General features: G+C 50.1%; 1 protein-coding gene across 1 annotated transcript in view; it reads left to right on the top strand.

Moving 5' to 3' along the window:
- The first annotated feature begins 678 nt into the window (after positions 1 to 678).
- The window catches only part of Pip4k2b (phosphatidylinositol-5-phosphate 4-kinase type 2 beta), a 29,193-nt gene continuing 6,105 nt past the window's right edge, over positions 679 to 23,766 (top strand). Inside the window, exons 1-7 of the mRNA XM_021212756.1 lie at positions 679 to 1,309; positions 13,474 to 13,571; positions 15,903 to 15,999; positions 18,563 to 18,715; positions 20,381 to 20,527; positions 22,138 to 22,176; positions 22,612 to 22,725. Coding sequence (XP_021068415.1) covers positions 1,151 to 1,309; positions 13,474 to 13,571; positions 15,903 to 15,999; positions 18,563 to 18,715; positions 20,381 to 20,527; positions 22,138 to 22,176; positions 22,612 to 22,725 — 807 coding nt within the window. The 5' untranslated portion in view covers positions 679 to 1,150. The remainder of the gene's footprint in view (positions 1,310 to 13,473; positions 13,572 to 15,902; positions 16,000 to 18,562; positions 18,716 to 20,380; positions 20,528 to 22,137; positions 22,177 to 22,611; positions 22,726 to 23,766) is intronic.

The following is a 23,766-nucleotide window of genomic DNA, read 5'->3' as shown; positions in this document are numbered from 1 at the left end:
GACACTGTAATTCTTAACTCAGTTTCTCCCCAGACAATGTAACATTATTCATTTAATCATCTCATCCTGCTGCCCTATGCTGTAGTTAATTATGGCTTTTATTTTATTACTTGGTAATAAAGGCTACATTTATTTTTGTAACTGTGTAGCGCGATCGACCACGTGCCTGGTACTAAGTCTTGATAGTTCGTGTTGACCTGTGATTTGTGTCGGAAACAGAGACCCTTCGACCAAGTGGAATTACGTAATAAACCGTGGGCAGTTTACTCAAGATTTCTTGGAGCAAGAATGAAAGGATTATTACAATACGCGTCCACAGATGCTAGCTGTGTCTAAACTTGACCGTCGGAATAGAGGAGGCTAGGCGGCAGGTGGGTGGGCGCGCGGCCCATTCATAAAACCTAGGATTCCCGACCTGCTCCTCTGATTGGCCCCCGGGAAAGGGGGCGTGCCCCGCGGGTGGAGCGAGCCGTCGGCCCAGGGGAGTGGGAAGATCCACGCTTGGGTGGAGCGAGGGGGCGGTCCCTGGTTTTCTAGGCAGGACTTCCTTTCCCCTTTGCCGCGTTACTCCTCTGTCCCCCGGGGAGGGCATGGTATAACCCAGCTTCTCATGCCGGCCCCTCTTCCCCTCCCGAAGCGGCGGCGCTGCCGCCATTTTAGTACTTCAGGTGGAGGCCAAGTCAAAGCCCGGCCTTGAGGCTGTCCGAGCAGGGAGCCCTTCTTGCGGAGTGCCTCGAGGCTGTCCATCCCCAGTCTTCCTCGTTCCCGCGCGTGAATCCGGCTGGGTTCCCGGCCGGCCCGGAGAGGAGGAGTGGGCGGGGCAGCCGCGAGCGCCCGGGGACGGGCGGTACCATTCCGACCGGGAGGGGAGAGCCGGGATGCAGTGGGCGGTGCCGCCCGGGGGCGGGGCGAGGAGCAGGCTGGCCTGCTCCCGGGGGCGGGGCGGGGCGGGGCGGGCTGGCGCAACGAGGGCGGGGCGTGGGGCGGACGGAACCACCGGGGCGGGGTGGGGAGGTAACGGGACGGGCGCGACCATGGCTCCGTGAGGCAGCGGGGGTGGGGATCGGTTCGGGGGAGGCCTGGGGCCGCTCGCTGGTGCGCTGTCTCCGCCGCCCCCCCTTTCGCCGCCGCCGCCGCCGCCGCCCCGGGCATGTCGTCCAACTGCACCAGCACCACGGCGGTGGCGGTGGCGCCGCTCAGCGCCAGCAAAACCAAGACCAAGAAGAAGCATTTCGTGTGCCAGAAAGTGAAGCTATTCCGGGCCAGCGAGCCGATTCTCAGCGTCCTGATGTGGGGGGTGAACCACACGGTAACCAGCTTCCCCGTGCGCGCCCCCACTCCCTCCGGCCTCGCCACGCTCGCCCCGCGGGTGACGCCTGCAACCCCTCCGCCGAGCCACTTGCATGCCCGCCCACCCGTGCACGCTGTCCGGCCGGGCGTGCACTCCTCGTTCGCCACGCGAGGCCTGGTGTCCCCGTGCTATGCCGTCGTCGTCTCCCCTTCGCTCCAGCCCCTCTGGCATCTTGCGTCCGTATGCTGGCTCCCTGCAACCCCGGAGCTTCCGAGGGGAAGGCCTGGGTGCTGCAACGACGCTGCTTCTCCCCTCAGCGTGTTTGTTGCATGGCCATTCCTCTTGTCCCTTATAGCTGGCTACCAGATCATTGCTCGGTTGACAGGGCAAGTGGGACTGGCTTGCCTGAATGTTCCTGTTTGTGGTCCTTTGGTTGGTGTGGCTGCTCAAAGTTTCCCATCTTCTAGGCCTCCTTACTCCTGACTGTGGACATCCTCTCTGGGTTTCCTTTTTTCTTCTTCTTCTTCTTCTTCATGAAGACGTACCAACTGGAGAACCAGAGACTTCTCTGAACCACAGACACTTGACTTAGGGCCCCTTGGATGAAGGATAAGTGCGAACACAAGGCCCGAGGGAGTGTAGACTTGGTTATAGAAATAATGTATCTTCCCCGTTCTTCTGTGATGTTTCAAAGCCATTGACTTCATGTCTATCGTATGGTTTTCCGGGATGTGATAATGGTGATGACTGTCTCAGATGCGTGGTCTTTTGGGTCCTGGGTGCTCTGGGTTGGTGCAGCAGCCTCGGCCAAGGAGTTGGATGTGGACGGCGGTAGCTGGTTGGTTCGGTTTATGTGCTGCTGTTTAAGGGCTGCTCTCTTTTGGTGACTTGCTCTTCACCTTCTCACCGTTTCTTTGTGAGTCCCTACACTGGGAGCAAACAGAGGAAGTGAAAGGACCTGAGGTGCTGACTCCACCAGCCACAAGTTTAGAATTGGGGGGCTGGGGGGGGATGAAGGGTCGGGTCTCCTGCAGATTTCATTCTTTAGACTCCATGACTTTTCTGAACACTTGAAATTGTCTACAAGACCAGACAGTGACCCAGGGTCCAGGGTCAGCGAGACTTCATTTTCTGTTGCTTTGGTAGAAGATCTAGAGGGGGGTCTTTGGCTAGAGATTGAGGAACAGCCACCTAGGCCAGCGTGTCAGATCTCTCCGTCCCTTAGAGAAGAGGTCCTCGTTGCCCTCTTAGTCTTGGGCACATACCCTTTTCCTGGGAGTCCCTGGGCTTAGTGTCCTGGCTGGGAAGTGTGATGCCGGAACCTCTAAAGATGCTGGACATCAACAGTGAGCAGAGCTTGTTCCTCTTGCTTCCTGCTGCTTCAGGGGTCATCTGACATTTGCAGGGAAACTGGGTCAGCAAATTGTGAACCCTGCATCCCTTTCTGGGAGTCACTCCTTGATTTTGTTTGACATCTGGCTTCTCACTCGAAAGCATCCTGTAGAAAAAGCCTGAAGGTGGGTAACTTCAGATCCCTAATTTCACTCCGGAGACCGAGCGAAGCCTTTGGCTTGGGGTAGCTTGCCTGTCCTTACAGTGAAGATACAATTCCTTGTCCAGCACCAAGAGGCTCTGTTGGTTAGTGGCAGTTCTTGAGTGACAGGTCTTTTGTTCCTTTTACTCTCAGCCATGACCAAGGTTAGATGAGGGTATGGTCTTGCTTGAGAACCTGAATATGTACTGGGAGAAGGTGTGTGTGTGTGCGCGCGCGCGTGCGTGTGCATACCGGTTCCTGGGATTGTATATGGTATTTGAATGGTATTTGGTTTTCTCATGGACAAGCAATAAGTCTGCAAAGACCTGGGCATCTGATGGAAGACTGAGGGCAAGAGAGCATGGTGGTTACTGTTGACCTTTGCTAACTTGAAGGAAGTTTGGTGGGCTAGCTGGAAAAGCACTGACTTTCCAGGATCCGCAGGAATTTGACCACAGGTGGGAGGAGGATCTGAAGCACCACTGTCCTGGATGGGTGAGCTTTGAAGGTTAGGTAGTTAGTTAGGTAGTTAGTTAGGTAGGTAGTTAGCTGGCTTGCTTCCTTCTGCTCTACCAGAAGGTGTCGAGGTGCCCTGTGAGATACGTGTGCCCAGAAGGCCATAACATTTTGCCGTTTTTTTCTCCAGGGCATCAAGGCCCAGTTGCTCCTGGCGGGTTACTGGCCTCTCTCGAGGGTTCCCTTTCCTCAGACGCGCCCTGTTACACCTCTTTGCCACTTAAGATTTCAGATACCACCTTTCCTTCAGTTCTTCAGGGTCTCAGTGTTTGAAGCCTTCAGTCATGCTGGTCTAGCGCTAAGATGGCATATGCACATGTGTGCAGCAGAAGCCAGCTACCTTCTCATGAACTAGTTGCTTGCTTTATGTCTGAGTGGAAAAGAGAAACCTTTAAGACAAAACAAAACAAAAACAAAACAAACAAAGAACTGGTTTGTTTGCTTTGAGAGAGGCATTTGAACTCGGTGTAATCATGGGGGTCCCTGGGTAAGACATTCAACCCCTTGTTTCCTCAGTGGAGGCAAAGAGGGTAGAGAGGACGATAGACCCGACAGAGGAGTACCCACCGGGGGTCTTAGTGGATGAGGCTTAGGTACTTCAGAGGGTCTGGAATTAGGGAGTAGGTTCCCTCTGAAGGAATACAGCACTGGAAGGCTGCCCTGTGTGGCGGTTGTGAGTCCCTTTAGTAACCACACGTATGTGGCACATCATGAGGAAGAGCAGTAGCAGTGGATGGATGATAACTCTGTATTTACTCATTTGAGAAACCACCAGTTCTTCCCCAGAGGGGCTATACACGTTTCTGCCAGGGTGTGACATGGTTGCTCCAGATCGCTGTCAGCACTCCCTACCCTTCTTTTTTAGCATAGGCATTCCAGTGGGTGAGCAATTGTATCTCCTTGTGATTTTTTTTTTTTTGATTTGCATTTCTCTGGTAACATTGTTAAGCATCCTTCCATTCGTGCTGGCCATTGTATATTTTCTTTGGAGAATGTCTATTAAACCCCTTTGTGCATTTAAAAACAAATTGTGATTATTTGTTCATTTATTTATTTGTTGGCTTGTTTGTTTTTTGTGGTCCTGGGATGTGGTTATGATGGTTATGAACCCAGAGCCCTGTACCTTCTAGGTGAGCACTTCTTTCTCTTTCTCTCTCTCTCTCTCTCTCTCTCTCTCTCTCTCTCTCTCTCTCTCTCTCTCTCTCTCTCTCTCCCCTTNTCTCTCTCTCTCTCTCTCTCTCTCTCTCTCTCTCTCTCTCTCTCTCTCTCGCTCTCTCCCCTTTTCTTTTTCTTTTTCTTTTTTTCTTTTCTTTTTTTTTTTTGATTTATTTATGCATATGAGTACATTGTAGCTGTCTTCAGACACACCAGAAGAGGACATTAGATCTCATTACAAATGGTTTGAACTCAGGACCTCTGGAAGAGCAGTCAGTGCTCTTTTTTATTTTTATTTATTTTTTTGGGGGGGGAGCGGGGGTTCGAGACAGGGTTTCTCTGTATAGCTCTGGCTGTCCTGGAACTCACTTTGTAGACCAGGCTGGCCTCGAACTCAGAAATCTGCCTGCCTCTGCTTCCCGAGTGCTGGGATCAAAGGCGTGCGCTACCACGCCCGGCTTGTAGTCAGTGGCTCTTAACTGCTGAGCCATCTCTCCAGCCCATCCTTTTCTTTTTCTTTTCTAATTTTAAGATATAGTGTCATATCAGGCATCTGAAGAAAAAGAACCTTCAAGTAAGGCGAGCAGCCCCCCAAGAGCAATGGAGCCCTGATCCCCTGGCTCAAGCTGGCCTCAAACTCTCTGTGTAGCCTAGCATGACCTTGAATTCCTGAAACTCTTGCCTCTACCTTCTGAGTGCTTGGATTTATATTTGTATATCTGTTGTTACTCTCAGTTATATGCATTGCTGGGTGTCACGCCCTAGAGCCCTGTAAGTATGTACCAGGCATCCTCTACCTACTGAGTTACATCCTTAGCCCCCTTTCCAGTTTTTTTTTTTTTTTTTTTTTTAAATGGAGTCTCATTAAGTTGCTCAGGGTGGCCAAAACTTCTTCTGTATCCCAGGCAGGCCCTGGGTTTGCAGTCTCTTAAGCAGCTGGGAAGTCCCCGCCTCCACAGGGCTCAGTCTTTTTTCTTTTGAGCCAGGATCTTGTTCGCTCACTGTCTGGCATGCAGTCTTCCTGCTTCCTCCTCCCCGGTGCGGTGCGGAAGTGTGAGCCACCATGCCCAGCCTGGGTTGTTACTCAGCTTCCTTAGCCCCTGTATTATTTATGCTCATGGCTCCTGGAGTTAATCATGTGGATAATCCAAAAACCATTTACGTGAGGAACTGCAACAGACTTGCCTTCCAGGGTGGTGTGTGTAGCCTGGCATTCACGTGGGTCTGTGTCCCATGATGCGCTGGTTGCTTTGAAAGGGGGAAGAGAGAGGCTCAGGACTGTGTGGACAGTAAAGCAAGCGCACATCTCCTGGGACCTCTTCAGTCACAAAACTTTAAGTTCCCTCTGTCTGCCAAGTACACTTGGTTTTTCCCTTTCTGGTATGTGAGGCTTCAGAGTACAACCATGGCCTCAACATCTAACCTTAACCTTTCCCATCTTCCAGACGGGGAGAGATTGGTACAGTTACAGGTCTTGCTTGTCTCCCTGGGTTTTTCTTTCTGCTCACCTTCATCCTTTAGACTCCCCAACTCTTGCCTTCCCCCCGCCCCAACCCCTGCTCATTTATCCTTCAGCCTTAACATTTATCAAGCAACCTTTTGGTTCCCATCATGTGCCAAGGGTTCTCAGCCAAGTGGAGAAAGCAGACATGTAAAGAAATAATTACCTGGCCTATGAGGCGGCTCTGCTGTAGGTAAAGGCGGCTGCTACCAAGCCTGACCATAGGCGTTCAGTTCCTGGGACTCAACGTAGTAGAGGGAAGAGGAAAAATGGCTCCTGTTAATCGTCCTCTGACCTACACACATGTGCCTTGGGACCCATGATAAACAAATAAACAATAAATAAATAAATGTACCCTGGATGTGATACTTAGTTTGTAAAGATGCACACAGGCCTGAGTAGTTAGTTCGCCCTAGGGGAAGAAGGGAGCCTTTCGACACAGGACTATCATTCAGCCAGATCTTGGATTAGTCTCTGGGCTTTCATTCTTTCCATTCTTTTTAGCCTTTTTATACCCCCCCCATGACTTGTTTTTCTTTTATGCGGCTGGTGTTTTGCCTGCATGTAGTACCCGCAGAGGCCAGGAGAGGGTGTCAGAGGTTCTGGGATTGAAGTTACAGACTTTGAGTGCTGGGAACTGAACCTGAGTTCCCTGTAAGAGCAACAAGTGCTTTTAACCATCTCTCTAACCCTGGGTCCTCTCCATCCTTATCGGGCTGCTCTGTCATCCGAACTGTTCATTGGGCCCATAAAGGATCTTCCTGCATGCTCACCCGGGCACACATGCACACAGAATAAATAAAGGGGGGAAAAGACATAGAAAATTCATTAAATACACTGATGTTACAATCTTACAAAGCGTCCACCTGGGATGTAGTCAATACAAGCAACTGTTACTTTAATCAGTTAATCTTTGTACTTGTACTGGGTTTTGAACTCAGAACCTTGGTATTCTAGGCAAGTGCTCTGCCACTGAGCTATACTGCCAGCCTCTTCATTTTATTTTATTTATTTATTTATTTAAAAGATTTATTTATTATATATACAGGGTCTTGCCTGCATTTATGCCTGCTAGCCAGAAGAGGGCGCCAGATCTCATTATAGATGGTTATGATGTTGCTGGGAATTGAACTCAAGACCGCTGGAAGAGCAGCCAGTGCTCTTAACCACTGAGCCATCTCTTCAGCCTTGTTTGTTTGTATTAAAAACCTGGCTATCCTGCCACCTCAGCTCCTCCTCATTTTATTCTAAGACATTCATTTATTTATTTATGATCCTGTGTGTGTGGTCTTGTGTGTGTGTGGAGATCAGAGGACAATTTTTAGGAGTCTGTTTTTCCATCCACCACAAGGGTTCTTGGGATGGAGCTCAGGCTATCAGACCTGGCAACAGATGTCCAGCTGCAGCCTACCCACTTCCCACACCTCTTTTTAAACTCCTGGAGACAAGTCTTTCTCTTCCTTCCTTTTTTTCCTTTTTTCCTTTTTTGTTTTGTTTTGTTTTTGTTTGAGACAGGGTTTCTCTGTGTAGCCCTGGCTGTCCTGGAACTTACTCTGTAGACCAGGCTGGCCTCGAACTCCCAGAGCTCTGTCTGCCTCCTGAGATTAGAGACCTGGTTTTCAAAACTGCCAATGCTGGCCTTGAACTTGCTTGAAAGCCCAGTGCAGGCTGGTCTTGAACTTGTTATCCCTCCAGTTTCGGTCTTCTAAATGGCTAGGGCTATAGGCCTACACCACCAGGTCCAGTTAGTTGTTGTTTACTAATTACTATTCACCGAATGCCTGCACCCCCACCCCACCCCTTTACCTCTGACCTGTACCTCCCACATTTTCCTGCGCACACTTACTGCTCCAGAAACCAGCACTGTATTTTGCAACCAGGCCGAGTTTTGGCTCTGGCTCTCCCTCCCACTTGGAATTCCCTTCCTAGACGTTTTTCCTAGGTCTTTCCTTTCTCCGGCACTTGCCCTAGCCACCGGCGCTCTTTCTTTCCCACTGCCAGACAGAGTTAGCTGTCCCTTGGTCTGCTTTTTCATCTCCCGTTATATGTAACACGGTTCCAACGTTCATCACATTGCTTTTGTAACCCGGCTGTCTTCCCAGCCAAATGGAAAAGATGTCTATTTGTTTGTATATCCTGAGCTTCTGGCACACTCCTGGCCTAAAGTCAATCGAGTTTGGCAGAGACTAAGCCAGATCAGGAAAGGTACTGAATGCCAGGCTAAGGAGTTAAAACTTTGCCCTGGGGTTGATGAGGAACCATGGAAGATTTTTAAGCAGAGATGTAACATGATCTTATTGTAGAGTCTTCCAGTGTCAAGTGTTCTTGGCAGTGCTGGGAGAGGCTTAAGTTCCTGGTCTCTAGCCTGATGTATGAGGGCCAAGGATGTTAGAACCTCTGAACCTTAGAACCTCTGCCCATGTCTCCCCAAGTTCCCACTAGAGTGTGTGCTCCCCAAGAGTCCAGATGTGGGGTTTGTCTCATGATCCCCATAAGAGCGTGAATGTCTTGTTTCTTTTGTGCATACAACATCTCCCTACCCTCCCCCTCCTCCCACACACATACCCAACATAGACAGACGCATATAGTAGCTATTTCAATAAGTACTGTTCAACTGAAATCCAATCGAGCTCTCTGGGGATATGAAATTTAGTACAAGTAAGGGGAAAAAGTACTTCTGGTCTCCAGAGTGAGTCACCATCTGTATCCGTGGCTCCACGGAAACCAAAGGTGAGCTATAATTGTTCACTGTTGTTCTATCTGAATTTAAACGTTCTGTTATTACGTTGTAGACTCAATAGTAAGGATGGAACTGAAACCCAAAGATAGCCAGCTTACAACCATTTAAGCCATGTTATGGTAAGAGTTACACTGGAGCGATGGCTCAGTAGTTAAGGGCACTTGCTGCTCTTTCTGAGGACCAGCGAGTTCAGTCCCTAAGCTTCCAAGTCCGGTGGCTCACAACCTCCTGAAACTCCAGCTAAGGGGATCCAGCATCCTTTTCTAGCCTCTGGAGGCACCCACGTGCATGTGGTAATCCTCCTCCCCCATACACATGTGCAAGCACTTACACAAGTGCACACACACACACACACACACACACACACACACGTATAAATAAAAATAAATGTTACACTGCTCTTGGAGGGTCCCAAGTTCTGAATTCCATTTCCAGCACTCATGATGAGTAATAGCCGCCACCTGTTCACGCCAACTCCAGAGGCTCTGTACCCTGTGCCAGCCCCTCGGGTACTGACACTCATATACACACCGACACACAGACATGCACAAAAATGCATAATTAAAAACAAAGCTTTAAAGTAAGAGCACCGACTGCTTTTCCGAAGGTCCCGAGTTCAAATCATGGTGGCTCACAACCACCCAGAATGATATATGACGCCCTCTGCTGGTGTGTCTGAAGATAGCTACAGTGTACTTACATATAATAATAATTAAAAAAAAAAAAAAAAAAGGCCGGGCGTGGCGGCACACGCATTAATCCCAGCACTCGGGAGGCAGAGGCAGGCGGATTTCTGAGTTCAAGGCCAGCCTGGTCTACAGAGTGAGTTCCAGGACAGCCAGGGCTATGCAGAGAAACCCTGTCTCAAAAAAAAAAAATCAAAAAAACAAAAACCAACCAAAAAACCCCAAAGCTTTAGGGCTGGAGAGATGGCTCAGAGGTTAAGAACACTGGCTGTTCTTCCGAATGAAGAAGGTCCTGAGTTCAATTCCCTGCAACCACATGGTGGCTCACAACCATCTGCAATGGGATCCGGTGCCCTCTTCTGGTGTGTCTGAAGGGAGTGACAGTATATTTATGTTCATAAAATAAATAAATCTTTAAAAAAAAATAAAGCTTTAAAAAAAAGTTCAGAGACTGAATTAGTAAAGCATTTCCCTAGTAGTTCTTCTTAGGGTAATTCAGCCTGGTCCCGTTAGAATAATCAGTTGTTCCAGGCAGTGCTGGCACAGCACACAGGAAGCAGAGGCAGGCAGATGTCTAAGGTGCAGGCCAGCCTTGTCTGTAGGGAGGGCTACACAGAAAAATCCTGTCTTAAAAAAAAAACAAGCCGGGTTGGTGAGATGGCTCAGTGGGTAAGAGCACCCGACTGCTCTTCCGAAGGTCTGGAGTTCAAATCCCAGCAACCACATGGTAGCTCACAACCATCCGAAACAAGATCTGATGCCCTCTTCTGGAGTGTCTGAGGACAGCTACAGTGTACTTACATATAATAAATAAATAAATCTTAAAAAAAAAAAAAAAGAACAAGCCAATACTAATACTAATAACAATAATAATATAATCATGGTTAATATACATCTTCTAGTTCCCAAAGTATCAAGCTCTGTCTTGCCTCTCTGTTTTATGTTTTGTTAGAGCCTCACCTCGGTGTAGACCTGGATGGCCTGGAACTGTCTGTGTAGACCAGGCTGGTCTCTTAACTCAGATCTTCCTGCCTCTGCTTCCCACGTGTTGGAATGAAAGGCGTTTTGCCCCTTTGTTTTCGGTGTTTGCATGCCATAGTCTGACTCACCCTCCCGTCTCTGCCTCTGTCTCCCAACTGCCAGGTCTCCCGGCATCCCAACCACCTCACTCTTGTCTTTAAGCCAGGATCTTTCTGCGTGTCCCAGGCTAGCTTTAAACTCCAGGTCCTCCCACTTCAGCCATCTGAGTGCCTGTTTCTCCTTTAACTTGTAGAGCGAGGCTTGAAGTGCCAGGCCAAAGGAAGTGGGATAGCCATGCATTGTCTGATGGCAGAGGAGCAAGGAAGTGGACTGGCTCCCACCACAGGCCTGGATTTGACAGTCAGGTTCTCTCCGAGCACCAGCAATGCAGCCGATCTTTTGACCAGTGGAAGGTGTAGCCAATGAGGGGCATCACAGAGGGGGATGCTGGGAATTACAGAACCACCTTTGTCAAAGAGAACAGCTCATACAATAAACCCCAGGAATCTCTAATGAACAGTGTACTGACTTTCGCCAAAAAATGTATGCTCGAGTAACCAATTGCCGTAGGTTTTTTTTTGTTTTTTTTTGTTTTTGTTTTTGTTTTTCAAGACAGGGTTTCTCTGTGTAGCCCTGGCTATCCTGGAACTCACTTTGTAGACCAGGCTGGCCTTGAACTCAGAAATCCGCCTGCCTCTGTCTCCTGAGTGCTGGGATTAAAGCCGTGCGCCACCACGCCCGACTAAGTTTTTATTTTTATATTTTGTATTTATTTTTGCAGTGCTGGGATTGAACCCAGGGCCTTCTGTATGCCAGTCAAATGCTTTGCTGTGGAGCTCCATGCCCAGCCTTTTGTGCTTTGTTTTATTTTACACAGTCTCCTGTAGCTCAGTTGGCCTTGAACTCTTGATTTTCCTCCTCCTAAGTATGGTGGATTGCTGGCAGGTGCCACTGTCCCTGCCACGGCCACGACGCCTGGTCTCCGATTATTTTTATCACCCTGGGTCGTGCTGCTGCTTCTTTTTGTGTTTGTTTGTTTGTTTGTTTTTGTTGGTTTTGAGACAGGGTCTTTCCATGTAGCCCTGGCTGTCCTGAAACTTGCTCTGTAGATCTGGCTGGCCTCGAACTCAGAGCTTCACTTCCTTAAGCTTCCCTAGTGCTGGCATTGCTCTAAAGGTGTGCCACCGTGCTGGGGGTGGGGACGGGGCATGCCTCCTCAGTCTCTTTCGCTCCTGGCTGTCCGCAGCCCACACAGGCCGTAGTATGGGATTTCTGTGTTTCGATCCCTGTTCTCCAGTTTCATGTAAACGCATTTACCTAGAGAGTCTGCTTCTCTATTCTTATCAAGGTTTTGGTTTTACTATTTGTTGAATAGCTCCCTGATTGCATGCATGTTCTCTCTCTCTCTCTCTCTCTCTCTCTCTCTCTCTCCCCCTTCTTCACTCTCTTTCCCTCTCCCTCTTTCTACACACACACACACACCCCACACACTCCATAAGTGCGTTGGGCTTTTCACTAACTCTGGGAAAGTGGTTCACTGGCTCAATTAACTTGAAACTCACTCCATCATCTGACATTTCTAAGTAAAAAAGATTTAGAACATAAAAGCAGAAGCAAATTAAATGCCAGTTCCCCCATTTGTACTCCTGATGGAGTCCTAATGACTGTAGGATATCCCCTTCCTGCCACATGGGGCCCAAGTAGATAATAGAGGGTCTGGGAAGAGAGGGTCTGGGAGACCGAAGGCTGCGCCCTTCACCCCAGTCCATTAAGTCATGACTTAGGTTTCCTCTGTAAATCCTGAGTGCATTAGTGGTGGCTGGGTCGAGGGTCAAATGTCAAATACTCTGCTGTGATGGGGGAGGACATCTGTGGCTAATTAGACCACTAATTGACTAAACAAGATGGGGAAGTGCAGGATCCGCTCTTGGTGCTGCACCAATGGGGAGCCAGCTCCCTTGCCCAGGCCCTGTGTGCATGTGCATCTGTGTGTCCGTGTGTGGGTGTGTGCGTGTGTTTGTTTGCACTAAGGCAAAGCATTGTCCCCAGTTCAGCATAAGCAGGTTGTTGCGTGATAAACTGGTCCAGCTTTCCTCATGGGGTCAAAATGAATCGGGGCCCAGATGTTTAAGTCCTCTGCTCACTTTGTTTTATCTATCTATCTACCTATCTATCTATCTATCTATCTATCTATATCTGTTTTGAGTCATGGTCTTATTATGGAGCTCTGTAGATCAGGCTGGTCTTGAACTCACAGAGATCCTGCCTATATCTGACTCTAGAGTGCAGAGATTAAAGGCTCGCAACACCACACCCCATGACTTCCAATTTAATCCTTCAGAGACACAAGTTACACCCGTCCACCTTGCCTTTTTCTTGCCATGAGCTAATTTCTTAAAGAGCCCTCAATGTGTATTAAGATAACCGAAGGGCTTCACTTAGTATGCACCGAGGATGGAGGGCATTTATTCCTTAATGCATTGATTACAGTTGACAAAAAGTTTCTGAGTAACTGTCCTGTACAAGAGTGCAAGTACAAGGCAGGCGGATTTCTGAGTTTGAGGCCAGCCTGGTCTACAAAGTGAGTTCCAGGACAGCCAGGGCTATACAGAGAAACCCTGTCTCAAAAAACAAACAAACAAACAAAAAAAGAGTGCCAAGTAGGTGATCTTCACTAGGCACAATCAGTAGTGTGGCCTGACATGTGCCAAGTTCTAGATTCAATCCCCAGCATCGGAAAAGAAAGATCAGGCACAAGGCATTGCCTGAGGAAGTCTAGCAGGGCTCATGAGGTTTATCAGTGTTAACTGAAATTCGTGGTAGGCCTGAGGAAGCCTTAGGGAACAGGTGCCTTTGGAACCCTTCCTTATGAGGAAGAGGAGACTCAGACAGGTGGAGGTGAGTCTGAGAAGAGCAGCAGCAGACAGGGACAGACTCTGGACAGGTGGGGATGCATTCGGTACTGACGGTCTATCTGTGGTCTGTCTGGGGCCTCCTGGCTCAGGCTTTCTCTTTCCCCTTGCTTTGCAGATCAATGAGCTGAGCAACGTCCCCGTTCCTGTCATGCTAATGCCGGATGACTTCAAAGCTTACAGCAAGATCAAGGTGGACAATCATCTCTTCAATAAGTGAGTGGTCTCTTGGGGGGCGGGAAGGGGCTAGGTTTTGTGGACAATCCTTTCCTTCCTTAAAGTTCCTGACATTGTGTCACAACTACACTTGTTGGCAGAGGTGACCAATGGGTCTGGAAGATGCATTTTAAAAAATGTGATTTTCCCCACGCCCAGCTCCCTTCTGTATCGTCCTACTTCCAGTGTCCCTTAGGGTGTGTGGCTGGGCACCCCAGGTGATTCACCCAGGACCAGCTCCAGAGACGTGAGCTGCTTGGAGCTGAGGCAGCTAGTGTCCTGCGGCAGGGCCCTGTCGTCCTCTGCGTTACTGGGCTTGTTCCTGTCTGGATGTAGCCAAGTCCTTTGTTCTCCCACCGATGTGGGATAGAATAAACCACAGGCAGAGCTGGGTGCCCAACATCCCTCACTACCCAAAGTAACTTCTCACAGGTGACATTGCAGCTTTTTGGGTGTCAGACCAATACAAGAAGTTGTCTCAACATTTCTGGAGACCCTCCAGTCCCGTTATCGTCTCTTACCTATTGAGGTGCTCCGTTCTGCATGCTCCCCCTGGGCCCTGCCGCCCCTCCTCTCCACCGCCTCACCAGCTGGGGAGTTAGCCCACCATTTTCAGACTGCCAGCCCAGAGGAAAAGCTGGATTTCAGAGCATCTTCTAGTGGCCTCTCTCTGCCAGAGTAGGTAGGGACATCTTGTTCTAGAAGCCATCTGTGTTCTGAGCAACCACCTCCCAAGTGTCCCCGAGGAATGGCAGGCAGCAGGTCCTGTTTCAACAAACAAAAATTGGCTAAGGGTAGGTCCTCAGTGGTGCTAGGTAAAAAGATGGCCACTGGAAGGTCTCCAAAGATGTCGCAACCACTTCTAGACATTGGTCTGACGTCCAAAAAGCTGCAAATTCACCAGTGGGAAGTTTAGGTAGTGACGTTGAGCACCAAGTTCTGACTGCGGGTGCTACTCTTTAAGAGGTTAGGACTCCAGGGCCGACATCACAGGCCTCCCATCCAGGGTTTCCCATCCCTTGAGCGTGTTGGTCCAGAGAAGAACACCCGAGTGTGTAACTGTCTTTCATCTTTGCTTCTGTTCATTTCAGTAGTTCCAGGTGTGATGTGTGGTAGACATCACAGCTGTTCTAGAAGATGTGTAGAGAGGCAGCAGGAAGGGCCTTTTATTTTGATTTTCGGGAAGTCTGGCATTGTGGTATAACCAGAGGGCCTCAGTCCAGACTTACCTCGGAGGCTGTGGGGAAGAGCCTCCTTTCTGGATGGCTTTCTCTCTGTCTAGGAGTCTGGGCTTGACTAAGAAGTAGCATGGCTTTGCAAAGATGTGATTCCGGGGCTGGCATATCACTCGGTGGTAGCCTTGTGTGTGTGTGTGTGTGTGTGTGTGTGTTCCCTGGGCTTGATCACTAGGACCACAAAAAGCACAAACAAACTAAAAAAAAAAACCACATTCCTAGTCAGCTGACTCAAGACCTCTTCAGTACAAGCCCCAGGATGTTCTGTTAACTCAGTAGGTAGTTCAGGTTGGCACTCCTACCTTGGGTTCCTCTGTATAACCCTGGCTGTCCTGGAACTCACTTTGTAGACCAAGCTGGCCTTGAACTCAGAAATCCGCCTGCCTCTGCCTCCCGAGTGCTGGTATTAAAGGTGTGCGCCACCACACCCGGCTCTCTTTTTAAGTCTTAAGGACAGCATACAAACAAACAAACAAACAAAGACATATGAATTTCAAGTGTACACTTAGATGAATTCTTACAGAGATAGAATCACCTACAGTGTTTGTTGAAAATGCAGATTTTGCCAGACGTGGTGGTACATTCTTCTTTTTTTTCTTTTTCTTTTTTTTAAAGATTTATTTATTTCATGTATGTGGGTACACTGTCACTGCCTTCAGACACACCAGAAGAGGGAATCGGATGCCCATTACAGATGGTTGTGAGCCACCATGTGGTTGCTGGGAATTGAACTCAGAACCTCTGGAAGAGCAGTCAGTGCTCTTAACCACTGAGCCATCTCTCCAGCGCGGTACATTCTTTTAATGCCAGCATTCGGGAGGCAGAGGTGGGTGGAGAGTAAGTTCAAAGCCAGCCTGGTCTACAGAGTGAGACCTCAAAAAACAAAACAAAACAAAAAGACAAGCAAGCAAGCAAGCAAGCAAGCAAGCAAGGAAGAAAGGAAGGAAGAAAGGAAGGAAGAAAGGAAGGAAGGAAGGAAGGAAATAAAATGCAGATTTTGAGACTCCCAGAATCTCTCCAGGCCACACTGTGAATGATCTGGCGTTGCTCGAGCTGAGTTAGGGTAGTTCACAAAGCCTGTGTCTGCTTTCCCCAGGGAAAACCTCCCCAGCCGCTTCAAGTTCAAGGAGTACTGCCCCATGGTGTTCCGAAACCTCAGGGAGAGGTTTGGCATTGATGACCAGGATTACCAGGTAGGTACTGAGCTGTCTTGGCACAGCAGGGGGATTCAGACAGGCAGGGGGCAGAATGTCAACTGTCCCTGAGCTACTGCACCCCCCTGTCCAGGCTCACGCCTAGTGCCAGCCGACCAGGACTGGAAAGCCTCTAGGAGCCTGGGAGGGCGAGGAGGAGCAAAGGGAGAGAGCTGTGTGGGAGTTGCTTGATTTCAGTCTGACACGCCCGGTCTAGGCTGAAGAACCCTAACTTGGTAGTTTGACTGAGATAGAGCGTGCAACGAGGCCTGTTGAAAGCAGGTAAGACAGATTAGCAAAGAAAGGCGTCAGAGAGAACAACCTACATCCTCCTATTGTCAAGGACCCGCACCACCTCCTGAGCATGGCCCCTGGCTTCCCGGGAGACTGCTGCCTTCAGAGCACGGTCCTGGCCTAGAAGCCACTGGACAATCAGGAGTGTCAGTCAGGGCAGCAGAGTCTGACTCAGCAGCCATGGCTCTGCACCATCTCCACCTTGAGCTTAGAGCCCCTTCTTTTCCTGGCACACAGCCTGCTAGTGAAGGTGGAGATTTTCTCTGCAGCGGGACGGGACCGTAGCTTACTTTCTCAGTCACCTGTGCTGATACCACAGCGGGATCAAAAACAAGAGCCTAAAACCCAGAAAGCTCTGTTGTGAACCTGCCAGGATTCACAGGAGTAGGATGGGTCTGGGGATGAGAGCCTTCCCTTCCCCTCCCCCACTCTGGAGGTAGCTATTAGTGTCCCGAGGAAGGAGGGGAGAGCACACGCCAGGTCCGTGGCTGAGAAGACCTGAGGTCCCCTCCAGCTCCTCTGCTGAGAGCAAACCCTGAACCCAATCATAACCTGAATGGAGTCATGCTTTTCTGAAATTGTCTTGCCATTTCTGCCACCCCAAGTGGCTTGGCTCTGTTCCTTCCACTGTGGTTTGTCCTCTGTCCCTGGGCTGTCTCACCACATCCTCTCCCCGTCGGCATCCTGCCTCTAATGGCCTTCTGGGCACACGACGGACGTGCTCAAGGCTGAAATGAGGGCAACAAGGCTGCTGTTCAGGGAGGGGACACTTAGCTTGTGCGTTCACAGTGCTCGGGAGTCCCGGATGCTGCACACAAGGCGGCAGGGCTGTTACAGGGCCAGACAGGGAGAGAGGACACCTGGTTAACACAGCCTACTCACCTTTTTTGGGCTGGGGACTCATGGGACATGTTTCTTTAATTTAGCACCCTTACTACCAGATGCCAGCATTCCTGACCTCTTAGTATTGCTGCCCTGGGAAGACAGTGCAGGTTCCCCACGGGGTTGTCGTTGTTGTTGTTGCTGTTGCTCATCTGTCTTTTGAGTTTATCATGGGGCTCTGACCAACCAGGAACCTGTTATGTAGACCAGGCTAGCCTTGAATTCAGAGATCTACCTGCCTCTACCTCCTGAGTGCTGAGATTCAAGATGTGTGTCGTCAAGCCTGGCCTTTGTATTTAAGAGTCACTTTATTTTTAATTACGGGTGTGTCTGCGTGTGGGTATGTGTGAGCCAGCACTGTGGCACTCAGAGCTATCGGATTCCCCTGGAGTGGGAGTTACTGTTATGTGCTGGGAATAGATGTTTCAAACCGCTAAGCCATCTCTCCGGCCCCGGCAGAGGATTTCGTGAGGTTGTATTAAGTGATCAGGAAGGACTTCATGAGATTGGGGAAGGTTGGGCAAAGAACCTCCCTGGGAACAGGTCCCAAGCGGGTGTGATTTTAGTAACCTGGGCAGCAGAGACCGCCCCTGCATCTTACCTCCTGAAGCCCTCATGCCTTTGTATACATGTCTCACCCTCTCTGGGGTTCTCTGAGCATAGCGGGGACAGGGGACAAGAGCCGGAAGTACAGGCTCCTGGCCTTGCCTTCCTACACGCACTGATGAGGCAGGCCCACCGGAGGAAGGCACTGGCAAGAGAGATGACATCATCCTTTCAAGAGGTGGGATCAATACTTAGGAAAGAGCATACGTGCCCATGGCTCCCTGAGCTGGGCCTTTTGAGTCTTTCCTAAGCTCCGTTACCCAAGAGACTCAGCTGTCCCTTTGGTCTGTCTCCCTGTGTCCCGAGTGTCAAAACTTAAGCATCTCCCTTGAGGCCATATTGCTTGTGAGGGTCAAGATGAGAACTTGGTCACTTCACACTGAGGCAGTTCTAGTTTCCAGAGCAGCCCTCGGGATGAGAACGGACATGTATATCACACATCAAACACAGAGCCTGGTCTGAGGTCAAAGGCAGGAGCAGCTCTGGTTATCTGGAGAAGCATTTCAGCGAGGGATATGAACACCCTAAGAGAAAAGGGTCCAAGAGAGAGGTCCACTCTGGGCACCTCTGTCTTGGTGTTTGTCAGTCTGTAGAAGTTCTGAGTTGAAGCCAGAATCTTAGGGATGGAGAGGTAGCTCAGCGGGGGGTGCTTCTCCAGTGTGCCCAAGGCCCTGGGTTCACCTCTTAGCAATGTGGGGAAGAAAAGAAACAAAACAAAACAAAACCCACAAACAAACTGTGTCTCTCATCAAACTCAACTGCTTCTGTTTGGACTCCTCAGAATTCAGTGACACGGAGCGCACCTATCAACAGTGACAGCCAGGGCAGGTGCGGCACACGCTTCCTCACCACCTATGACCGGCGTTTCGTCATCAAGACTGTGTCAAGTGAGGATGTGGCCGAGATGCACAACATTCTAAAGAAATACCACCAGGTATGAGGAGTCCCAGGCCCGGCTGTGGAGGATGGGTTGGGGGAGGGACAGAGCTGCAGTGGGATTGGCGGGGAGGTCGGGTCCCCTGGGGTAGTGGCAGACACTTCCTCGTATCTGACGGAAACAGCTCAGAGAATTAAAAATTGGGGGCCTATGCGACATCTCAGTGGGCAAGGGTGTTTGCCGCCGACCCGTTAGTTAACTTTCCTAATGCTGTGGAAAATCACCATGGCTGAGAAACCTTTTAGAAGAATGTATTTGGGCTCACAGTCCCAGGGGGTTACCATCCATGATGGTGGTGGAGTACAGTTGCAGGCCTGGCAACTCGAACAGCGGGTCGAAAGAAAGCTTATACTTGAACTGAAAGCAGGGAGCCGAGATACTCCCTCCCCCACCCACCACACCCATGACTTGAATTCAGTCTCCACTGGGATGGAGGAGAGAACTGGTTCCTGCAAGTTGTCTTTTGCATGTAGTACCACGTAAAATTAACCGATCAAGTGTAATTAAAAAATAAAAGAGAAGAAGGATCAATCTGTTTTGGCTCATGGTCGGGGGGTTTTTGGCTCATAGTTTTGAAGAACCCAGTCCCTCAGCCTCAGGCACTTGGGGAGAATGTTCACTGTGCTGGGAACGCGTAGCAAGGGAGAGGCGGGCTAGGAGCAGACAGAGGACAAGTAGGAAGTGGCTAGGGCAGGACACAGCTCCCGAGGACATGCCACAGATACTACTTCCTCTAGCTGCCCCCACTTCCACCTTCCCGCTTGCCGATAATGGCCTCATACCACGGTTCGATCAGTAGATCAGATCATCTCTCAGGTCCGCCCTCGTGTACTCATGGCTGTGGAATATATACCCTGTACCCCAGGTGTGTTGTGCTAGCCTCTTAGGTAGTTTTTAAAAAATTAATGTTTATGAGTATGGGTGTTTTGCCTACATATATGTCTGTGCACCGTTATCTGTATATGAACCATCTGTGTGCCTGGCGCCCAGAGAGGCCAGAAGTGAGTGTCAGACCCCTGGAACTGAGTTACAGACAGTTGTGAGCTACCCTGTGGGTGCTGGGAATCGAATACAGGTTCTCTGGAAGAGAGCAAGTGCTCTTAACCGCTGAGCCATCTCTTCTAGTTCCTTCAGAGATGCTTCCAGACCAGTTAAGTTACCATCAAAGTTAACCATGGCGCCTGCTAACCAGGCCTAGAGGAGTGGTAAAGGAAACTTCTGGTCTTCGATGGTAGAGCAGAAGTCCCGGAGTTTAATCCACAATATAGGCAGGGATGTGGCTTTGGAGTCATTCAGTTCTCCCGACGTCTTCTAGGTCTTCTAGAAAGAACAGCCAGTGTTCCTGCAGAGCCTGTCTTAAAACCACAAGTCTAGCCAGGCAGTGGTGGTACACACCTTTAACCCCAGCACTCGGGAGGCAGAGGCAGGCGGATTTCTGAGTTCGAGGCCAGCCTGGTCTCAGTGAGTTCCAGGACAGCCAGGGCTACACAGAGAAACTCTGTCTCGAAAAACCAGAAACAACAACAACAAACAAAACAAACAAACAAAATCCCACAAGTCTAGAGATCAAATCTCCAAGAGCACCTTAGCCCGGAAGCGTCCCAGGTGTTCCGGGTGCTTTCCCGCCCCTCAGCCCTCCTTGCTTCCTCTTCTCCATTCTAGTTCATAGTGGAGTGTCACGGCAGTACCCTCTTGCCACAGTTCCTGGGCATGTACCGCCTGACCGTGGATGGGGTGGAAACCTACATGGTGGTCACCAGGAACGTATTCAGTCATCGGCTTACTGTGCATCGTAAATACGACCTGAAGGTAAGAGGTTCGGTGCTCTGTGTGGGTCCACTGCTCTCCTTGTGGCCGGGAGGGGCTGCGCCTCCAGCTGTGTGTACTGGGAGTGGGGAAGCACACCTTCTAGTGGGATGGAGAACTCCACAGTTGACGTGCCTGATTATTGTAGACCGGCTATTTGAAGTCAAGGTGGCGGTAATAAAGAGGTTGGTTAAGCCCTAGTTGTAGCATAGGAGACAGTTGATGCGCTTCAGTTCCTGTCTGTGGGATGTGCACGCCGAGGGGAAGGCTGTACCAATGCATACGTGCTGACTTTTGTCCAGTTCCACACAGTGACTGCATAAGTGCGTTTCTGTAGACCGAGAAGGATGTGTCTAAGGCTATGAACTGGGGTACATGGCCTCTGTTGTTCTTGAGCCAGGCTTCCTGATTTCTGTCACCTCGCATCCTGTCCCCTCCCTCTGCTGCAACCACACAGTCTGTCCCCTGCTCCTAGCCAGGATTGCATATATACTGTGTGCATAGTTTCCCTCCCAGCAGCCCTGTGCTCCTCCACACCTCCTCTTTCCCCTAACTAATCACTTCCTACCTCCCTTCTAGAAGTAGGCCTGGCCACCGCTGCCCCCCTACAGTCCAGGTCCGGGCCTGGGCTACATGCCTAGAGTGTCTCCTTCCTGTGCCGCGTAGCCCCGTGACGATGATGACTTGGCCACTGCTGTTCAGAAAGGTCCATGAGAGTGGGGACCGAGCTATCCAGGGCAATCATGTTGACTGAGCATCTGCCGTGTCAGTTCAAGAAATGGCCGTGCTAGAGTGGCTATGACTGCCTTCTGACTCCTCTAAGATGCTAACCAGCCTACATCCATGCACCCCTTAACTGTACCTAGTGTACATTCACTTGCTCAAAGGAGTTTACCCTTGGGGCTAGGGTGATGGCTCAGCGGGTAAAACACTCACTGTGAAATCCTGAAGGCCAAAGTGCAATCAGTAGCAACCAAGAAAAAAGGCAAGCATCGGGCTGTTCACTTCTGATGCCAGTACTCGGGAAACAAAACCAGGAAGGTCACTGGGGCTTGTTGGCCCATCCCCCCACCCCCTCCCCTCCTTCACACACACACACACACACACACACACACATATATGAAAGCCTGCAACCAGGCAACAAGGCTACTACAAGACACTGTAGATAAATAAATTTCCGGTGAGTTAGAGGCTAGCCCAGTCTACTCAGTGAGTTCCAGGGCAACCAGGACTACATAGAGAAAACTCTGTGTGTCAAAAAGCCATTTAANCACACACACACACACACACACACACACACACACACACACACACATATATGAAAGGTGGGGGGTGGGCAGAGATCCTAGCACTTGGGAGGCAGAGACAGGCAGATTCCGGTGAGTTAGAGGCTAGCCCAGTCTACTCAGTGAGTTCCAGGGCAACCAGGACTACATAGAGAAAACTCTGTGTGTCAAAAAGCCATTTAAACAATAACAACAACAACAAAAGCAGAGGAAAACACCTGCTGTCAGCCTCTGTCCCCTATGCACACGTACATGTATGTTACACACATGTGTATCTGCCAAAGGAGTTTGCCTCAGCATGACTTCTGGTGGCTCTTGTCCCTCCAGGGTTCCACTGTTGCCAGAGAAGCCAGTGACAAGGAAAAGGTATGTGAAAGGGTCACTTGCCCACTGACACCTTCTGTTGGCCATCTGTCATGTCCCCTCTGTGACCCCCAGTCCAGCTCCCAAGCATATGGTTATGGGTCATCAAGCCCTGCTTGCCCTTGGCACACTCAGCACTGGCTCCTGCCTTTGCTGGGTTCTTTGTGGTTCTGTTGGGATGGAGAAGGTTTCTGTGTCCAGCCTGAGTCAGCCGGTGGTTCCCTAAGCTCGGCCGAGGCTCAGCAGGAGGGGGTCCTCAGTGTCTGATACACGTCACGATTGCTGTCATTGCCTGTCTCACACTCACCTCTCTGACGCTGTGCGTCTGTGTTAAGGACCCCTCCCGTCTCCGCACACTGCTCCCAGCAGACCCTCCAGGCCATGCTTCCTGGCTGAGCGAGTTAACCCGCCTAACCTGACCTGCTGTTGCTCTCCCAGGCTAAGGACTTGCCAACATTCAAAGATAATGACTTCCTCAACGAAGGGCAGAAGCTGCATGTGGGAGAAGAGAGCAAAAAGAACTTCCTGGAAAAACTGAAGCGGGACGTTGAGGTATCCTCTAATCTCTCTCTTTACCCTGTTTGTGGACCAGGAGCCTTTTTAACCTTCAGAGAGTGGAACTCACTGTTTCTATCGGTGCGCTGAGAGAGTGGTGTCGGTGTGAGCCTCCCCTAAAACCTGTACGGATAGGCAGTACTGTCTTAAGTTACTTTCCTGTGGCTGTGATAAAAACACCATGACCAAGGCAATGGAGAAAAGAAAGTGTGCAATTGGGCTTCTGGATCCAGAGGGCTAGAGAATCCCATGATGGTGGAGCGAAGGCATGGTGGAGAGCTCACAGCTGCCTGAAACCTCAAAGCCCCCCTCAGCCACACCCCTCCTCCAATAAGACCACACCTCCCAATCCTTCCCGAGCAGTTCCACCAGCTGGGGACCAAGCACGAAAATATATGAGCCTGTAGGGGCCATTCATTCTCACCCAAACCTCCACTAACATCATTTTACAGGTGGGGCGTTTGGAACCCAGTGTGGGTTGTCTTTACTAAACCATTTTACACACACAGCTCCCACAGTGGAAGGGCATGTAGCATTAGTGACCGGAAGCCAGCTGTTGCGGGGTTCTCTGACCAGCTGTTCACTGGCTCTGACTCCCTCCTCTCCCAGGGGGTAGGGTCCAGAATTCTTCTCTGCCCCACATGGCTTCCTTTGATCTTCAGCAGAGAGTGGTGGGCTGGGGTTGCCTTTCTGTTTTTTATTGTTGTTGTTGTTGTTTTGTGGTGTGTGCGTGTGCTCGCGAGTGTGTGTTGCCTATCTCTGTGTACCCAAGTTTGTGCAGGTACCCGCAGAAACTAGAAGAGGATGCTTGAACTGGAGCTGGAGTTATAGGCAGTTGTAAGTTGCCTGATGTGGGTGCTGGGAACTGAACCCTGGTCCTCAGGAAGAGCAGCCAGCACTCTCTAACCACTGAGCCATCTCTCCAGCAGAGTGTTGTATATTAAATGATTTTTTTAAAAATTCTTTTTTGTTCTCTCTCTCTCTCTCTCTCTCTCTCTCTCTCTCTCTCTCTCTCTCTCTCTCTCTCTCTCTCTCTCT

The sequence above is a fragment of the Mus pahari genome, chromosome 14 (genome assembly GCF_900095145.1).
Source record: "Mus pahari chromosome 14, PAHARI_EIJ_v1.1, whole genome shotgun sequence".
In the NCBI taxonomy this organism is placed as follows: Eukaryota; Metazoa; Chordata; class Mammalia; order Rodentia; family Muridae; genus Mus; species Mus pahari.
Note: the sequence above shows the minus strand (reverse complement) of the source record. Positions and strands in the feature narration are given on the sequence as shown.